This window comes from Nematolebias whitei, chromosome 21 (genome assembly GCF_014905685.2).
Source record: "Nematolebias whitei isolate Nwh7 chromosome 21, NemWhi1, whole genome shotgun sequence".
In the NCBI taxonomy this organism is placed as follows: Eukaryota; Metazoa; Chordata; class Actinopteri; order Cyprinodontiformes; family Rivulidae; genus Nematolebias; species Nematolebias whitei.
Window position 1 is genome coordinate 19,665,324 of NC_056518.1, and position 13,004 is coordinate 19,678,327.

The following is a 13,004-nucleotide window of genomic DNA, read 5'->3' on the forward strand; positions in this document are numbered from 1 at the left end:
CATGAAACTAGGAGCCGACCATGAAGGTGTAGGAGACGCTTAATGCTCCTCTGCCTGAGATGCAGCAGAGTTCAGTATAAAAAGGTGAGTCACTAATTAAACCCAATACGCAGCACCTGAGAGTCATTAACTATCTGCATAGAGCTGGAGAGGTGTAGCTCCCTACATTCATACCGCTTTTTTTTTCCATTTATCCTTTATTTATACAGGTAACTCATTTCCAAGAGACCTGTTTTTGGGAGCAGATGGTGGGGGTTAAAGGCCTTGCTCAGGGGCCCAGAGTGGGGCAAACGAGGGTGGAGGCAGGTGTGAGTGATTCGCCTATCCCACCCACTTGCTGCTCTAACCAGTTAATGTCCTGGAGAACACTAAACCTCTCCTTTGTAGCAGCTACCGTCATTTTCACACCCATCAGGAATTTACAGTGACTCCACTGTGAGTCAACAAAGACCTGATGTAACGATTGATATCTGCATGTGCATCTAGCTTCTTCACAGCGGGCACCGCAGTTTTCACACAAGCAGCGGGTGAGGGACTGGGTTTGTGAGTGAGTGTCAGTGAGGGAGAGGGAAGTGGCCGCGTGAAGTCACATTCCTAATCAGATTTCTTCTAATTTTATATTGTAGGAACAAATAACTAAGAGGGTTAAGGGAAATGTATCGGAGTAAAAGTACATTTTATTAAGGAAATGTAGTGGAGTAAAAGCAAAAGTTGTTAGAAATGTAAATAAAGTAAAGATACGTTAAAATTCTACTCTATTCTGTGTCAAGTTAGTTTGCCATGGCAGCCATCTTGAATTGAATAGTCTCTGAAAGTTAATCAGTTGATGTATAACAATTACTTCCTGAAAGTTTCATTAAAAGTCATGCACTGGTTCATGGGATATTGTGCTAACAGACAAACGCGGGCATAAACATCATCGCCATTGGCAGTGGACGCTTTTCGTTCTCTTTAATGTCAAATTTAGGTCAGTATCTCTAATGCTGGTTACAAAAATTGCGGCGTCGAATCTCCAAATTTTCATAAAACTATAAAGGAAACATTTTTTTACTCGCGTCAGAAACACTAAAAGGAGAATATTAGGACGATATTTTGGGGACTTATCAGATCTTGGCACAGTTATGAGCAGACAGCAGCTCATATAAGCTGGAAAATGAAAACGATCTTTAGTTTTGAGTTTATAACCCACGACTGCTGGCGAGATTAAATGAAACATTTGGCAGGAAATGTTCAAGACGGTTTGCCAGACTTCAAACAAAGACGAGTTAGTCTGGGGAAGAATTATCCTAATTTTCCCAATTTCATCATCAAAAGTATGAAAACACAAGCCTCATGCATTGTAGAAAGTTCTGAAGAGCAATGAAAAAAAAAAAGCATTCATACAAAATCTCAGTCTGACAGTTCATGTTTGCATTTTTTATTGAAAATATGGGAAGATGCACATATGAAACAAACATTTTGCAACTAAAATATATCAAAAGAGTTGCTGAGTCCAGCATTTACACAACCCAGATGTACAAGTATTATAAATAATCTTTTTAGAAAATATACAGCTTGCTGATAAAAAAATAAAGCTCCAGTGACGTGCAACTGTTTTCCAAGCAGCTAAAATAGAAGAAGTGGAAGCATCTTTGTTGTCCTGGTGCATCAAAACCATCTTTGGTGTCTCGGCAGCAACGTGCTCTGAAATTAGCCCTGAAACCCTCAAAGAGTTATTGATAACAGTTCTACTGGGACTGTGTGGATAAAGCAGTCAACAGATTGATGTGTTGACACGAGGCACTTTTTTAAAGAACATCTTCCTTTAAATCTTACAAGAACATCCCTTTTTATGTTACATCACTACCCACCATCTCCTGTATGGACAGCTCCATGCAGACAGTAATTTTATTTCATTTTATTTTTTATTTTTAGGGGAAACAATTGCAGAACAAACCGATAATCATCAGTGAAACACTTGATGTTCCCTTTCAATGCTCCTGATATCAAAACAGACACTCGTCAGCTTGTGCTTAAACTCTGGAACTTCTCTCGTAAACTTTTCACACAGAAACTTTCCGAGGACTTCCCTGAGCTGTTCAGACCGTCCTGGAAGGGACCGTCCTCACTTTGGACTCGGCAAACAGGAGCGTGGGCTCGCGCAGGTTCCTGAAGGTTCTGCACTTCGTGGAGGGGCAGGGACCCGAGGTCCACGGAGCTCCACCTGCAGAGCAGAGAGCGCGTCTGGCGCTGAGGCCAGTCCTCCACCACGAGACGCTGCCCCCCGTGTGGACTCTGTGACTGCTGTCTGCAGCCGTCTGTCTGGGCGCTGTGGAGCTCCGAGGAGCTGCTGTACTTCTGAGAGCAGCCATCATACCTGGACCTGCAGAGCCGGTGTGGGACGACGCAAACACAGGTGGGTTTGTCCGCATATTTGGAGCGCAGTTCCTGAACGTCCGGCCAGAGGAAGGCCTCAGACAGAGGACTCTGTGGGGACGTTACTGTGCTGTGGGAGCTGGCTGTGGAGCTGGGGGTCTGGACTGGACTCGAAGGACGCACTTCCTGAACGGCTTCACGTTCACAAGCACTCAAGGCCAATCTCAGTTTGGGTTTACCTACATACAACCACAAAACAGCAGGTTTAGATTAAATTTTTTATTTTTACAAGAGAAATAGCAACAGACTGCTGCAAAATAAATAAACATGTCTATCAGTTGGAACAGGGGTCACCAACACGGTGTCCACGGCCACCTGCAGGAACGTCTGCGGGGCATTATCTAAAAATAGCACTCATAAAAAAAAGTTTATATATTAAGTATAAGTTTATATATATATATTTCATAAAATAACAAGCTCCTGTCTTCTGAACAGACAGAAGGCTCTAATCACCATTTGTCAATAATGATTTATCATGTCTGCCATTATAAATTATTAATGATAATTGTTCGTAGTCCTTAAGATTTAGAAATATTCACATATGTATGTTTATTATTAATTATACTACAGTTAAACAAGGAGCCCTTCCTGGTACCCAGTTCCTCTGAAGTAGCTCCCAGACTCAGAATGGTTGGTGACCCCTGATTTAGAACCCTGTTTACCTGGTTTTCTGGTCTTCTCCTCGGGGACAGTTGGGATGTTCCTGCGGCCTTCCTGACTGGCTGTTAGTCGGCTTCTCTGCCAGACCATGGGCCGATTGTTTTTGATGCGCTGGCTGTACTGACGGGCCAGCTGGAACACCTTGTTTTTCACCTTTCCCATGTCTTGTAAGATCTGGTCTTCGTTGATGCTGGTTCTGAAGTTAATGACCTTGGGTAAATATTCGGGGCTGAAACGACGGTCGTCCTGTGACTCATGGGTCCTGCATGGGTTAGAGTCCTGACCCGCCCCGCCCTCCACCGCTGAGGAACTTGTGCTCAGCGATGACGTTGAGGACATGTCAGAGGGGTTCACTTCAGACTCTTCTAAAATCAGAGGTGACTGCCTGCTGGTTTTAACGTCTGAAGTCTCTGAGCTGATGTTCTGAGGAACTTCTAATCTTGACTCATTAAGTTTCTCTTCTGCAGCCTGCTGGACTTCCCTGCTCTCTTCTTCAGTTTCCAAAACTTCCCAGACTTTGAGCATTTCAGACGAAGGCCTCAACTTCTCTTTCGCTTTAAACGCAGCACCAGCACCAGCCTTAAATTGGAAGGAGCTCTGTGGAGCAGTTTTACGGTTCTTTTCTAACCCAGGAAGGTCAAACACAGACCAAGACGTTGGTCTGTTTTGAGGGAGTCCTTTCTGGTGGACGGGGTCGACCTTCTCTGAAGGAACGCTGCTCAGCTGTCGACTCAGCTGTCTCACCAAACCAGCTGGAATATAGGACAGACTTTCGCGGCGCTTGATGCTGAAGTCAGCGTCTTGGTGCTCGGCGCGCTCGTAGTATTGTCTGATTTTGTGGATGAGGATGTGATCTTTTTTGGAGAGAGTGGACCTGTGTTCTTCTTTACTCAGATTAGGCACAGGATCCAACAGATCATCATCTGAGGTCGCCTGTGGCTTCAATAAAGAGTTAGCCATCGTCTGGGTCCGTCTCTCCACATCCATGCAGGCTGAGGGGGTTTGAAAGATGTCATCTACAGGTGGTGAAGGTCTATTGAGGGAACTAATATCCTCAGAAACTGGACTGCTCCGCCGGGGCAGGCTGCTGATGAAGTGCTCCGCTATCACGCTAGCCTGGTCCAACGCAGAAGGTGGCAGGATGCTTTTATTTTTGGAAAACAGCTCTTCGTCCTCCTCTGAGAGCTCACTATTGGTCAGAGCACTCGTCTCTTGGACGTGGAGGCCAGAAGAATCGCTCCCTCCCTCTTCAGTTTCTCTGGTGGTATCCAGAGAGTCTGAGGTCCCAGTTTCTTGCATGAATGGAGCCACTGGAGACTCAGGACGTTGGGAGTAGCTCACCTCCTGCTGGTGACCTTTCTCTGCTCGTGGGACAGAGTCTGGGTGGCACAGCTCCTGCACATTGACCTAAAACATGAGAAGAGTGTTTGCAAAGTGGAATATGATGAGAAAAGACATTTTATTAACCAGCACTCTGAGCCCCATTAGCTTAATGGTCCCATTTGAAGCAATCTTGACAATTACGTCTGATGCATCCAGTTTATGCTGCATTTGTTTTATCTTATTAGATACTCTCTTATTTTTTTAATTGCTGTGACCGTTGCTGGTGTGTAGCAGTTAAATTTAGTTGAAAAAACAACGATGCCCTCTCCAGTCGGCTTTTACGGAACCATCTTTGTTATTCTTGGTGAGTTCGGTTTGTCGGCGTTCATCTTGCTGATGTCACCCTGGCCTGGCATTAATGTAAATTTGTGCTGAGGTGTTGCCTGCTGGTCTGGAGAGCCTGCGAATTGAAATAAGTGCAGCTTGGAGCTGTTTGGTGTAGATAAGGTTAGGGACGGTAAATACCTACTCAGCTCAGATGTAGACGCCGACTGTAGCTGGCCTCCAAAACAAATGGTGCCTTTCTAAGAAGCAGAGGTGCAGACTACTGGACAAGATGTAGATGGTGCTTTAATTCCATGACTACAAATGTTCAACATGCAGGCAGGATTCAGGCTAATGTGATCACGGTAAAGGGCATCCATTTGGTAGGAATTCGATTTTATATATACAATGTACTGACTCAGGTGGCTCTCATTCAGGGAGAGAATAGGAAAAAATGTGAAAGAGTTTCCTTTAAATTATACAGCAGCTTCAAAATAGGCTTGGAAACAACTGGGAGGATAGAGGTGCATTAGTTAATAATGTGAATGTGTCTCACAAGTGGAAATAATGTGTGTATGAACAATAAATCGGGCGTTTATAAGTACCTGTGTGCCGAGAGGCTCTTTCATAACCACGTCCCTTTTGTTTTCCTCCTGTTGGTGGGTTTTCACCTCCTCCGTTGGTGCAGTTTTTAACTCAGAAGTGTTGCTTTCCTGATCATCCTGAACAGGTAAAACATTTCATTAAACTGAAAGCATTTATTGTCGACACGTATCATAAAATATACTACATTAAACAAATGCTCAGTGTATTTAAAATAGGCCTGTCACAATAACAAATTTTGCAGGGCGATTAATTGTCTCAGAAATTATTGCGATAAACGATAATATTGTTTGAAATTGGACAATAATTAGTAATTATTGTCAAATTTAAGAAGAAATATTGGTACATTTTTGACCACCAGATGGCAGTATAAGACTGTTTGAACTGAAGGATGGATAGTGAGGGAGCGAGCAGTGTGTCTCTAAGAAAAATGGGAGGGAGGCCCCTTGATGTGACATGGGCTGTCTTTCCTTCCTTTATTAGGTTTTCAAAATAGAGGACGCTCGGTGTGGTTTGAGCTCTTTAGCATAGCATTTTTCACATAAAGCTTTTAATTAAATAAAAAAAAAATCAGTAAACAAGTTCTCAGATTCTTTTTGCAGAGAAAAACAACTTTTTACACAAAGGCACAGGTTTCAACTGTGAATTTTGGAGCTTCGACAAGACGGAGGGTTTTTCTCCGAGGTCGGCCTGTTAGCTTAGCTTCTCAGCTTAGCTGCTTTTAACGATCCAAAAATGCGATTTTAGACAGTTAAAATAGATTTTAAAGAGAAAAGAGAAAGGGAGGGGTCAGTGAAGAGCACCGGAGTTGAGCCTTTTGTCGACCAGTGTCTTCAGTAGAAAGAGAGAGACACGACACGAAGCGATAAATGAAAATGAGGTTGATAATTATCATTTATCATGTAATTAATTGATTTATCGTTTATCGCGACAGGCCTAATTTAAAACTTCTTTAAAAAATAAACAGAAAAGTCTACCCAGTCAAACAACGTTTACTTATTCACCTTCATTAACATTACTGCTAAAACAATTAACCCTGACTAAGACTTTGCTAATTATGAAAATTCAGAGGGGAACTGTTCTGTAAGATGATCATGAAAGAGGAAAACAAGCTCCTGCTATTCTAATGATATTTAATTAGAAGACTACATTAGCCTTTGAAATCAAACAACATTTAACAGAGCTTATTAAGCTGTTGGTTCTCATGCACATGCAGGCGTGGTCCCAACAGCGTAAGCTTCAACATTAATCATGCTCCAACACACAAATCAATAAATGCAGCAAAGAGCAACAGCACGAATGAAATCCACATAAAATGCAATGCAAAGAAACTGTGAATACAAAGTGGGATAACCAGAACTAAAAGACAATGAAAGCCAACACATGCACAAGTTTTCAGTTTCACCTACAGTAAATGTTTAAAAAGTTCATGCACGTCAGCAGCAGCTGCTTCAATAAGACTTGTACAAATGGCAGCAGGTGCTGGATGATTATGGCAATTAAGAACAACAAAAGGGGATGAGAATAAATGGCAGTGCAGGAAAAAGAGGGGTGCAGTAGTAATAGTAAGCCAGAGGAATGGAGCAAGAAACCCGTAAGTGTCAGAAACCCTCACCGTTGTGAAAGGAGTAGGAAGCAAAGCCCTGGCTTTATAGTGCCAGCAGGAGATGGCTGCCAGCACTGAGCTGGCAAAGTCAGCTACCTGGTCGCCTTCCATCAGTGCATCTTCCTTGCAACTCTCCTTCTCCACTGCCTTCTGCTCCAAGCCCACCTCACTGGGTGACGAGGTCAGTTTGGGGTCACTCTCAGCAGAATTTAGGTGCTCCAGAGACCCCCCACTGGGAATAAAGTCCTCCACACACAGCCTCTCACTCTCGGGATCACCTAGACTGGAGGCCAGTGTGCTGACACTGGTGGCTGGCTGGAGGGAGCACCAGTCTCCCAGCAGGGCACCCTCACTGTCTGCATGCTGTAGCATCAAGTCACAGACATGTGATTTGTTATTGCAAGGCTTGTGTTAAAGACGTAGTGACTGCAAGGCTGTGATCAGATCGAAGCACCACGTGTCAGCAGCTGTAGCTCTGGGTGAGATACGATCTACTGCAATCTGGGGAAACTCAAAGTATCTTTGGTAGAGGTAAGGTTTGAACTTTCTCACTCATGGTTTTGGTTCGTTCAATACAAATATTAGGATGAGACATCAGATCTTTTAAGGTGTGGTTCTGCAGACAGGATATGAACAATTAATATCTTACCTGTTGTAGATGGCTCTTTGAACAACCTCAGTTTGGAGAAACGGCGCTCATTTCCGACTCGAGTAATAAATCAGTCTGTGCTAGACAAAGAACTGCGATGGAGCTTCAGGGCCATGCTAAGAATTTTTTTTTAAAAAGCCATAAAGTTACGAGAATAAAGTCGTAATATTATGAGAATAAAGTGGTACAAGACTTTTTTTTTTTTTTACAGCTCTCGTTTATTTATTTATTTCCACGAGTCGGATCCACAACGCGATCCGTCAATCAATCCAGTAGGTGTGTCAGCAAATGACCAATCTGAAGCTAAATGAGTCATAATATTATCTGAACTCCAACACGATAAAGCAGGTTCACTGCATTTTAACTGTAGTAAAATGAAGAATGTTGAGCGTCTTGTCAAGTTATACTTTAATAATGTTTTTCCAAATAAGGAGATAGTTAATCTGTCAGCACATCAGCATCAGATTATCATCAGTATCAGGAGTTTGAACCTGCTTACAGTAAGGTGGTACACTCTGATGGGCTGCGGCAGCTCTCTGCAGGTGAGGAGCATTTAGCGTCGGGTTGGTCATTTGCTGACACGCCTACTGGATTGATTGACAGGTTGAGTCGTGGATCCGACTCGTGGAAAAAAATTAATAAATAAACGAGAGCTTTAAAAAAAAGTCACGACTTTATTCTCATAATATTATGGCTTTTAATTTTTTTATTTTTTAGCGTGGCCCTAAAGCTTCATCATAAAGAACAAAGTAGATTGCTGCAATCTTTTTTTACATTTTTTTTTTTATAGATTGCTGCAATCTTAAAACAACTGATCTTAAAATCTTCTTATGGGACCTTGAAAAGGCTTTTTATAAACTTGCTACTGTCAATTTTGCACCACATATAGTTGTTCCTTTTGTACTTTAGTACAGCCTGGGACACTTTTGACTGGAAAACCCAACCATCTCTGCCAAAATAACCCTGTAATATGAAACAAATGGTGAGGTAAAGGTTTGCATGAAGTGATATGAAACTTTTAAGAGTGTTGGTCTTGACCCCGCTTGACTGAGCAGCTAGATCATCAGTCAGGTAAGAATAAAACGGTTTCTCCAAACTGAAATCATTCTAAGAGTGACCTGTCTACAAGAAATAAAATAACTGTTTATGACCTTGCCAAAGAAATGCCACTTTAAAAAGATCAGAACTATCCCTTTAGGTTGAAAGTGCTGACTCAGAACTGGGTAAACCGTATCTCACCACAGCCCAGTGAATGCAAAAGCTCAATAAAAAGGAGCAGCTTGTTTGTAACTTACCTTCAAAACAGCTGCGCGTGAAGCAAAGAGATGGAGAGACAGGGAGACAAAACAAATAAAAATGTCAAACACTGAAATAAACCATGCATTATATATTAATATATGTCCCACAATTACCTAAACATTGATTGAATTTTGTTCAGTTACAGCCGGGACACAATCTCTGCAGATGTGCGTCTGCCTCAGACTCAAGGGAGGCCCTGTGATTAGGTAAATACCGATAAGGAGCATCTCGTATCTCAGAGGCTTAAACTGCACATGATGCAATTAGCCAGGAAGCGTTGAACTTCTCCCTTACCCAGATGAGATGGTTTGACATAAAATGGCTTCTTCATTACATTGTCTGGGAAATTGGTTCTGGGCAGGGAGTGAGGGAGAACACGAGCGCAGTTTCCTCTTGTAATCGATGATACAGGAAGAGACAGCACCGAGGGAAGGATGGATTTGACTACTAAAAAGAGCTTGTGTATGGCAAAGCCTTTGACAAAAGTGGCATATAATTAACTTCATTATGGGTGAGGTAGAGAGGGAGCGAGTGCGTTTGTCCATTGATCTGTTTTCCAGGTGTCTTTGAAGAGGAACAAAGAGGTTCAATGCATGAAAAGCTCTTATCCAACAGCAGAATGACATCGGTGGCTGGGAGTGGATGTGTAACTGGCCAGCAGCCAGCGTGCACCAAACTGAAGCACCAGTAATGAATCTGCTGCTCTGACTGCCAAAACCCCACTAAACATTCAGCAATGTAAAACAACCGAGTACCAACCTTCTGTGCCCGTAATGATTTGTTTTCCTGGTTCTAGAAGAAAGAAACAAAGTTAACGTATTTACACATTTTTTGTAGTTATTGCTGTAGGATGTGCTGCCAGACGAACGGGGTAATTTTACCAGATCTCCTCCTCCCATTCCGTCCTCCAAGATGGAAGTTGTCACTTTGGCAGCTCTCTGCTTTCATCATCCTCTCAGGACTATACTGGAACTTCCCCGGATCTGAGCAAATGGAAAGAGGCGTCCTCACACTCAGAGCTGCATTTACAAAAAACATTTTCTCCACACGGATGGGCTGGATATGAACCAGCGCATAATGACAGATTAACCTGCATTCCATATTCTCCACAGAACATCAACAAGCATTTTGCTTTTATTAGCAGCATCACTGGTTGCTGTGGCAACAGTTAAATGGTCCTGGCATAGCTAGAGATGCTCTGTAAATAACACTTACAGTTTAAATTGTCCACAGTGGCGTCCTTTGCCTTCAAAGAAAGAAACATGTTTAAATTAAAGATGTCAAAAAGACAGAAATGAACTGTAAAGAATGATTTTTACCTTCTGTGGCAACATTGTGTTGTGATTCTCAAGAATGAGCCTCTTAATGTGATGGGACCAGAGTAGTTTCTCTTCTACAGACTTTGCCTGAAACAAGAGGCAGTTCTCAGTAATTTATACTGATCAATATGTTTAAGAACGCATTTTCAGAGCAAAATTAAAATAATAACAATGTGTATGTGTCGTCATCACTGTATGTTGCATACAATGGAGAGTCTCTCTGCATTTAACCCATCCACCCCCAGGTAGAGCAGTGGGCAGCTATTGCAAGTGACCAGGGAGCAATTGGGGATAGGGTGTCCTGCTCAGAGACACCACGAGATGTGACTGGGAATTGAACCTGGGACTTTTGGGTCCCGAGTCGGCTGCCCTGCCTCTACACCATCTCGGCCACCCAATAAAACCAATTCTCAGGAGCTTTGGAAAAAGAGCAATGTTGGCATTCTCTGAGAACATCCACATCCACGTCGAGCCAGTGAGATCCAAAAGACAGATGTAAAAACACTTATTGTGCATTTTTCTTAAAACTGATTGAAATGCAGAACATAATACCAGCTAAAGATGCACAAAAAGCCAAATCTTATTACCGTATTTTTCGGCCTATAAGTTGCGTTTTTTGCATAATTTACATGCCCTATGACTTATCCGCCGAAGCGACGTATTTATGGATTTTTCCACTTTATTAGAATATTTGGACTGATGCGACCTATAAGGCGGTGCGACGTGTACGGCGGAAAATACGGTATACAAAAATATCTGCTTCTTTTAGTATTTGGTTAGGTGCTTAAACACAACTGTTTCTGTTTATGTTAGTATCAGTTTTATATCACGTGCACCTTAAATATCCAAAATATTCATCTCTACTTTGACGTTTTAGTTTTGAACTCTTTGATATGCATGGTGAATGATTATCTTGCTGTAGTTTAAATTTATTGTCTTATAAATCTAAATAAGTTACAGCATGCACATACTTCTCTTTAGTCAGGAAAATGTTAGTGAGCTTTTAAACCCCAATTCATTATTTCACCGTTTTGGATGTCCGTTGTGCTTTTTCTCCTTATAAGCTCTGTTAGCGCTGTAAATCTGTGGAATTAAATAATAAACTGCTTTTATTTTCTCCACCTCATCATACTGCGTTCTTAAATCCACCAAATTATTAGGACACGTTTTCATCCAGAGCAGCTCAGAAGAAACAAAATAGATGCAAAGTCTTAACCTTAAGCCTTGAGGGATAATTATTTTTTAAAAATCCGTCAACTAATGAATATTTTTTGTATAGTTTGAGAGAAAAATAAGATGAAGTGATCTTTTTATAATCTGTTCACATTTGTTTTGTCTAGATGGGATTTGATAATCAGGTGACACAGAGTGCTCTGTGTTGCATTCTTTACATGTTTTAGCTATGATCCGATGCTAAGATAGCACTGCTTTGCACAAAGTAACAGGTCTTTAACAAATGAGTGGTATTTGTTTATCTTGAAATGTTGCAAAATCCTAAATTCTTCCTTTTTCATGCTAGTTTCCAAAAATCTCTAAACTTTCTCATTTCTTGGTGAACATAAACACGTGTTTTGTTAACCTCAGCCTTTTGGACTTCACTGTATATGCAAACTGTCAGCAAGTAAACAAACCGTTCTACTAAAATGTGTTCAAGCTGCACTGTGCTGCAGGACATGAAGCCAGGCTGCAGGTACCTGCACCGTATGGGGCTGCTTAGGTCGTTTGAAATGGATAACGCTGAACAGCAGAGGATCCTTGGCGTTTGCCAGCAGCATTAAGGTGGAACACTGCAATGAGAAAGACAATGTTGTTGTCTTATGATGCAGTAGCATTGTGATCTTTTCTGGTTTTTTGTCATTTATCTTAAAACTACTCATCAAAACTGAATAATGTAAAAGAAATCCCACCGATATATGGATCTTATAGACGTAGTTTTCTCCTCTTTTCTTGGTAATAAGAAGCATCTTTTCAAAGAGGAAGAGCGTGCGGGTGTTTTTCGCCCTCAGCACATGAAAGGTGCCCTCCAGAACCAGCTCTCCATAGGTGGTCAGGTCAGAACCCTTCCAGTTGATCAGCAGAGACTGAATCTCCTGTTTGAACGCACAAATAAACACTCAGCCATGTTTTCTTATTACAAATCATTGTTAATACCACAGAATACAGGCGTCAGCTCCTGTTTGTAATACTAACGCACTTTTTCAGCAAAGGAAATGCAGAAAGTTAACAAGCAACTAGAAAAAATGCATTTCCTGCGAAAATGCAGTGTGAATGCTTATTGTTGAAAAACAGCTTAAATTAGCTAAAAAACATGCTGAAATATAGCTGAAATTGAAGAACAAGCCTAAGTTAGCAGGAAAAAAGCAGAAAGAACTCCTAATTGCTAAATTAGGTTTAAATAAGCAGAACTGATCACAAACATTTGGAAATTAGCAAAAATCTGAAATTGGCAACAACAACAAAAATGCTGAAAAGTAGCTGAAAAGGCAGAAAGAAGCTTAAACTACCAGGAAGTGGAAAGAGCTGAAATGAGCTGAAAAAAGAGGAATTGGCTGAAAAAGCTAAATTTAGCACAAAACAGCTAAAGTATCTGAAAAGGCAGAAAAAGCTGAAACTACCAGAAAAAAAAAAGCTGAAAGAAGCTGAAATTAGCAGAAAGAAGATAATTAGGCTGAAATTAAGAAAAATTACCAGTAACACAAAAACTTGAATTTATCTGAAAACAGCTGAAATTAGCTGGAAAATGGTAAAATGCAATAAATAAAAAAAGGTAGCTGAAAAGGTAGAACAAGCTTAAATTAGCAGAAGA

At 41.4% G+C, this 13,004-nt stretch overlaps 1 protein-coding gene across 1 annotated transcript in view; it reads right to left on the reverse strand.

The window, feature by feature from the left end:
* Nucleotides 1-1,647: 1,647 nt before the first annotated feature.
* Nucleotides 1,648-13,004, reverse strand: part of LOC119427625 (pleckstrin homology domain-containing family G member 3) — a 36,618-nt gene continuing 25,261 nt past the window's right edge. The window contains exons 9-19 of the mRNA XM_037695261.1: nucleotides 12,106-12,288; nucleotides 11,893-11,985; nucleotides 10,199-10,285; nucleotides 10,095-10,125; nucleotides 9,761-9,862; nucleotides 9,639-9,671; nucleotides 8,876-8,886; nucleotides 6,941-7,294; nucleotides 5,328-5,444; nucleotides 3,078-4,482; nucleotides 1,648-2,594 (exon numbers count right to left, since the gene is read on the reverse strand). Of these exons, the coding sequence (XP_037551189.1) occupies nucleotides 2,002-2,594; nucleotides 3,078-4,482; nucleotides 5,328-5,444; nucleotides 6,941-7,294; nucleotides 8,876-8,886; nucleotides 9,639-9,671; nucleotides 9,761-9,862; nucleotides 10,095-10,125; nucleotides 10,199-10,285; nucleotides 11,893-11,985; nucleotides 12,106-12,288 (3,009 nt within the window). The 3' untranslated portion in view covers nucleotides 1,648-2,001. The remainder of the gene's footprint in view (nucleotides 2,595-3,077; nucleotides 4,483-5,327; nucleotides 5,445-6,940; nucleotides 7,295-8,875; nucleotides 8,887-9,638; nucleotides 9,672-9,760; nucleotides 9,863-10,094; nucleotides 10,126-10,198; nucleotides 10,286-11,892; nucleotides 11,986-12,105; nucleotides 12,289-13,004) is intronic.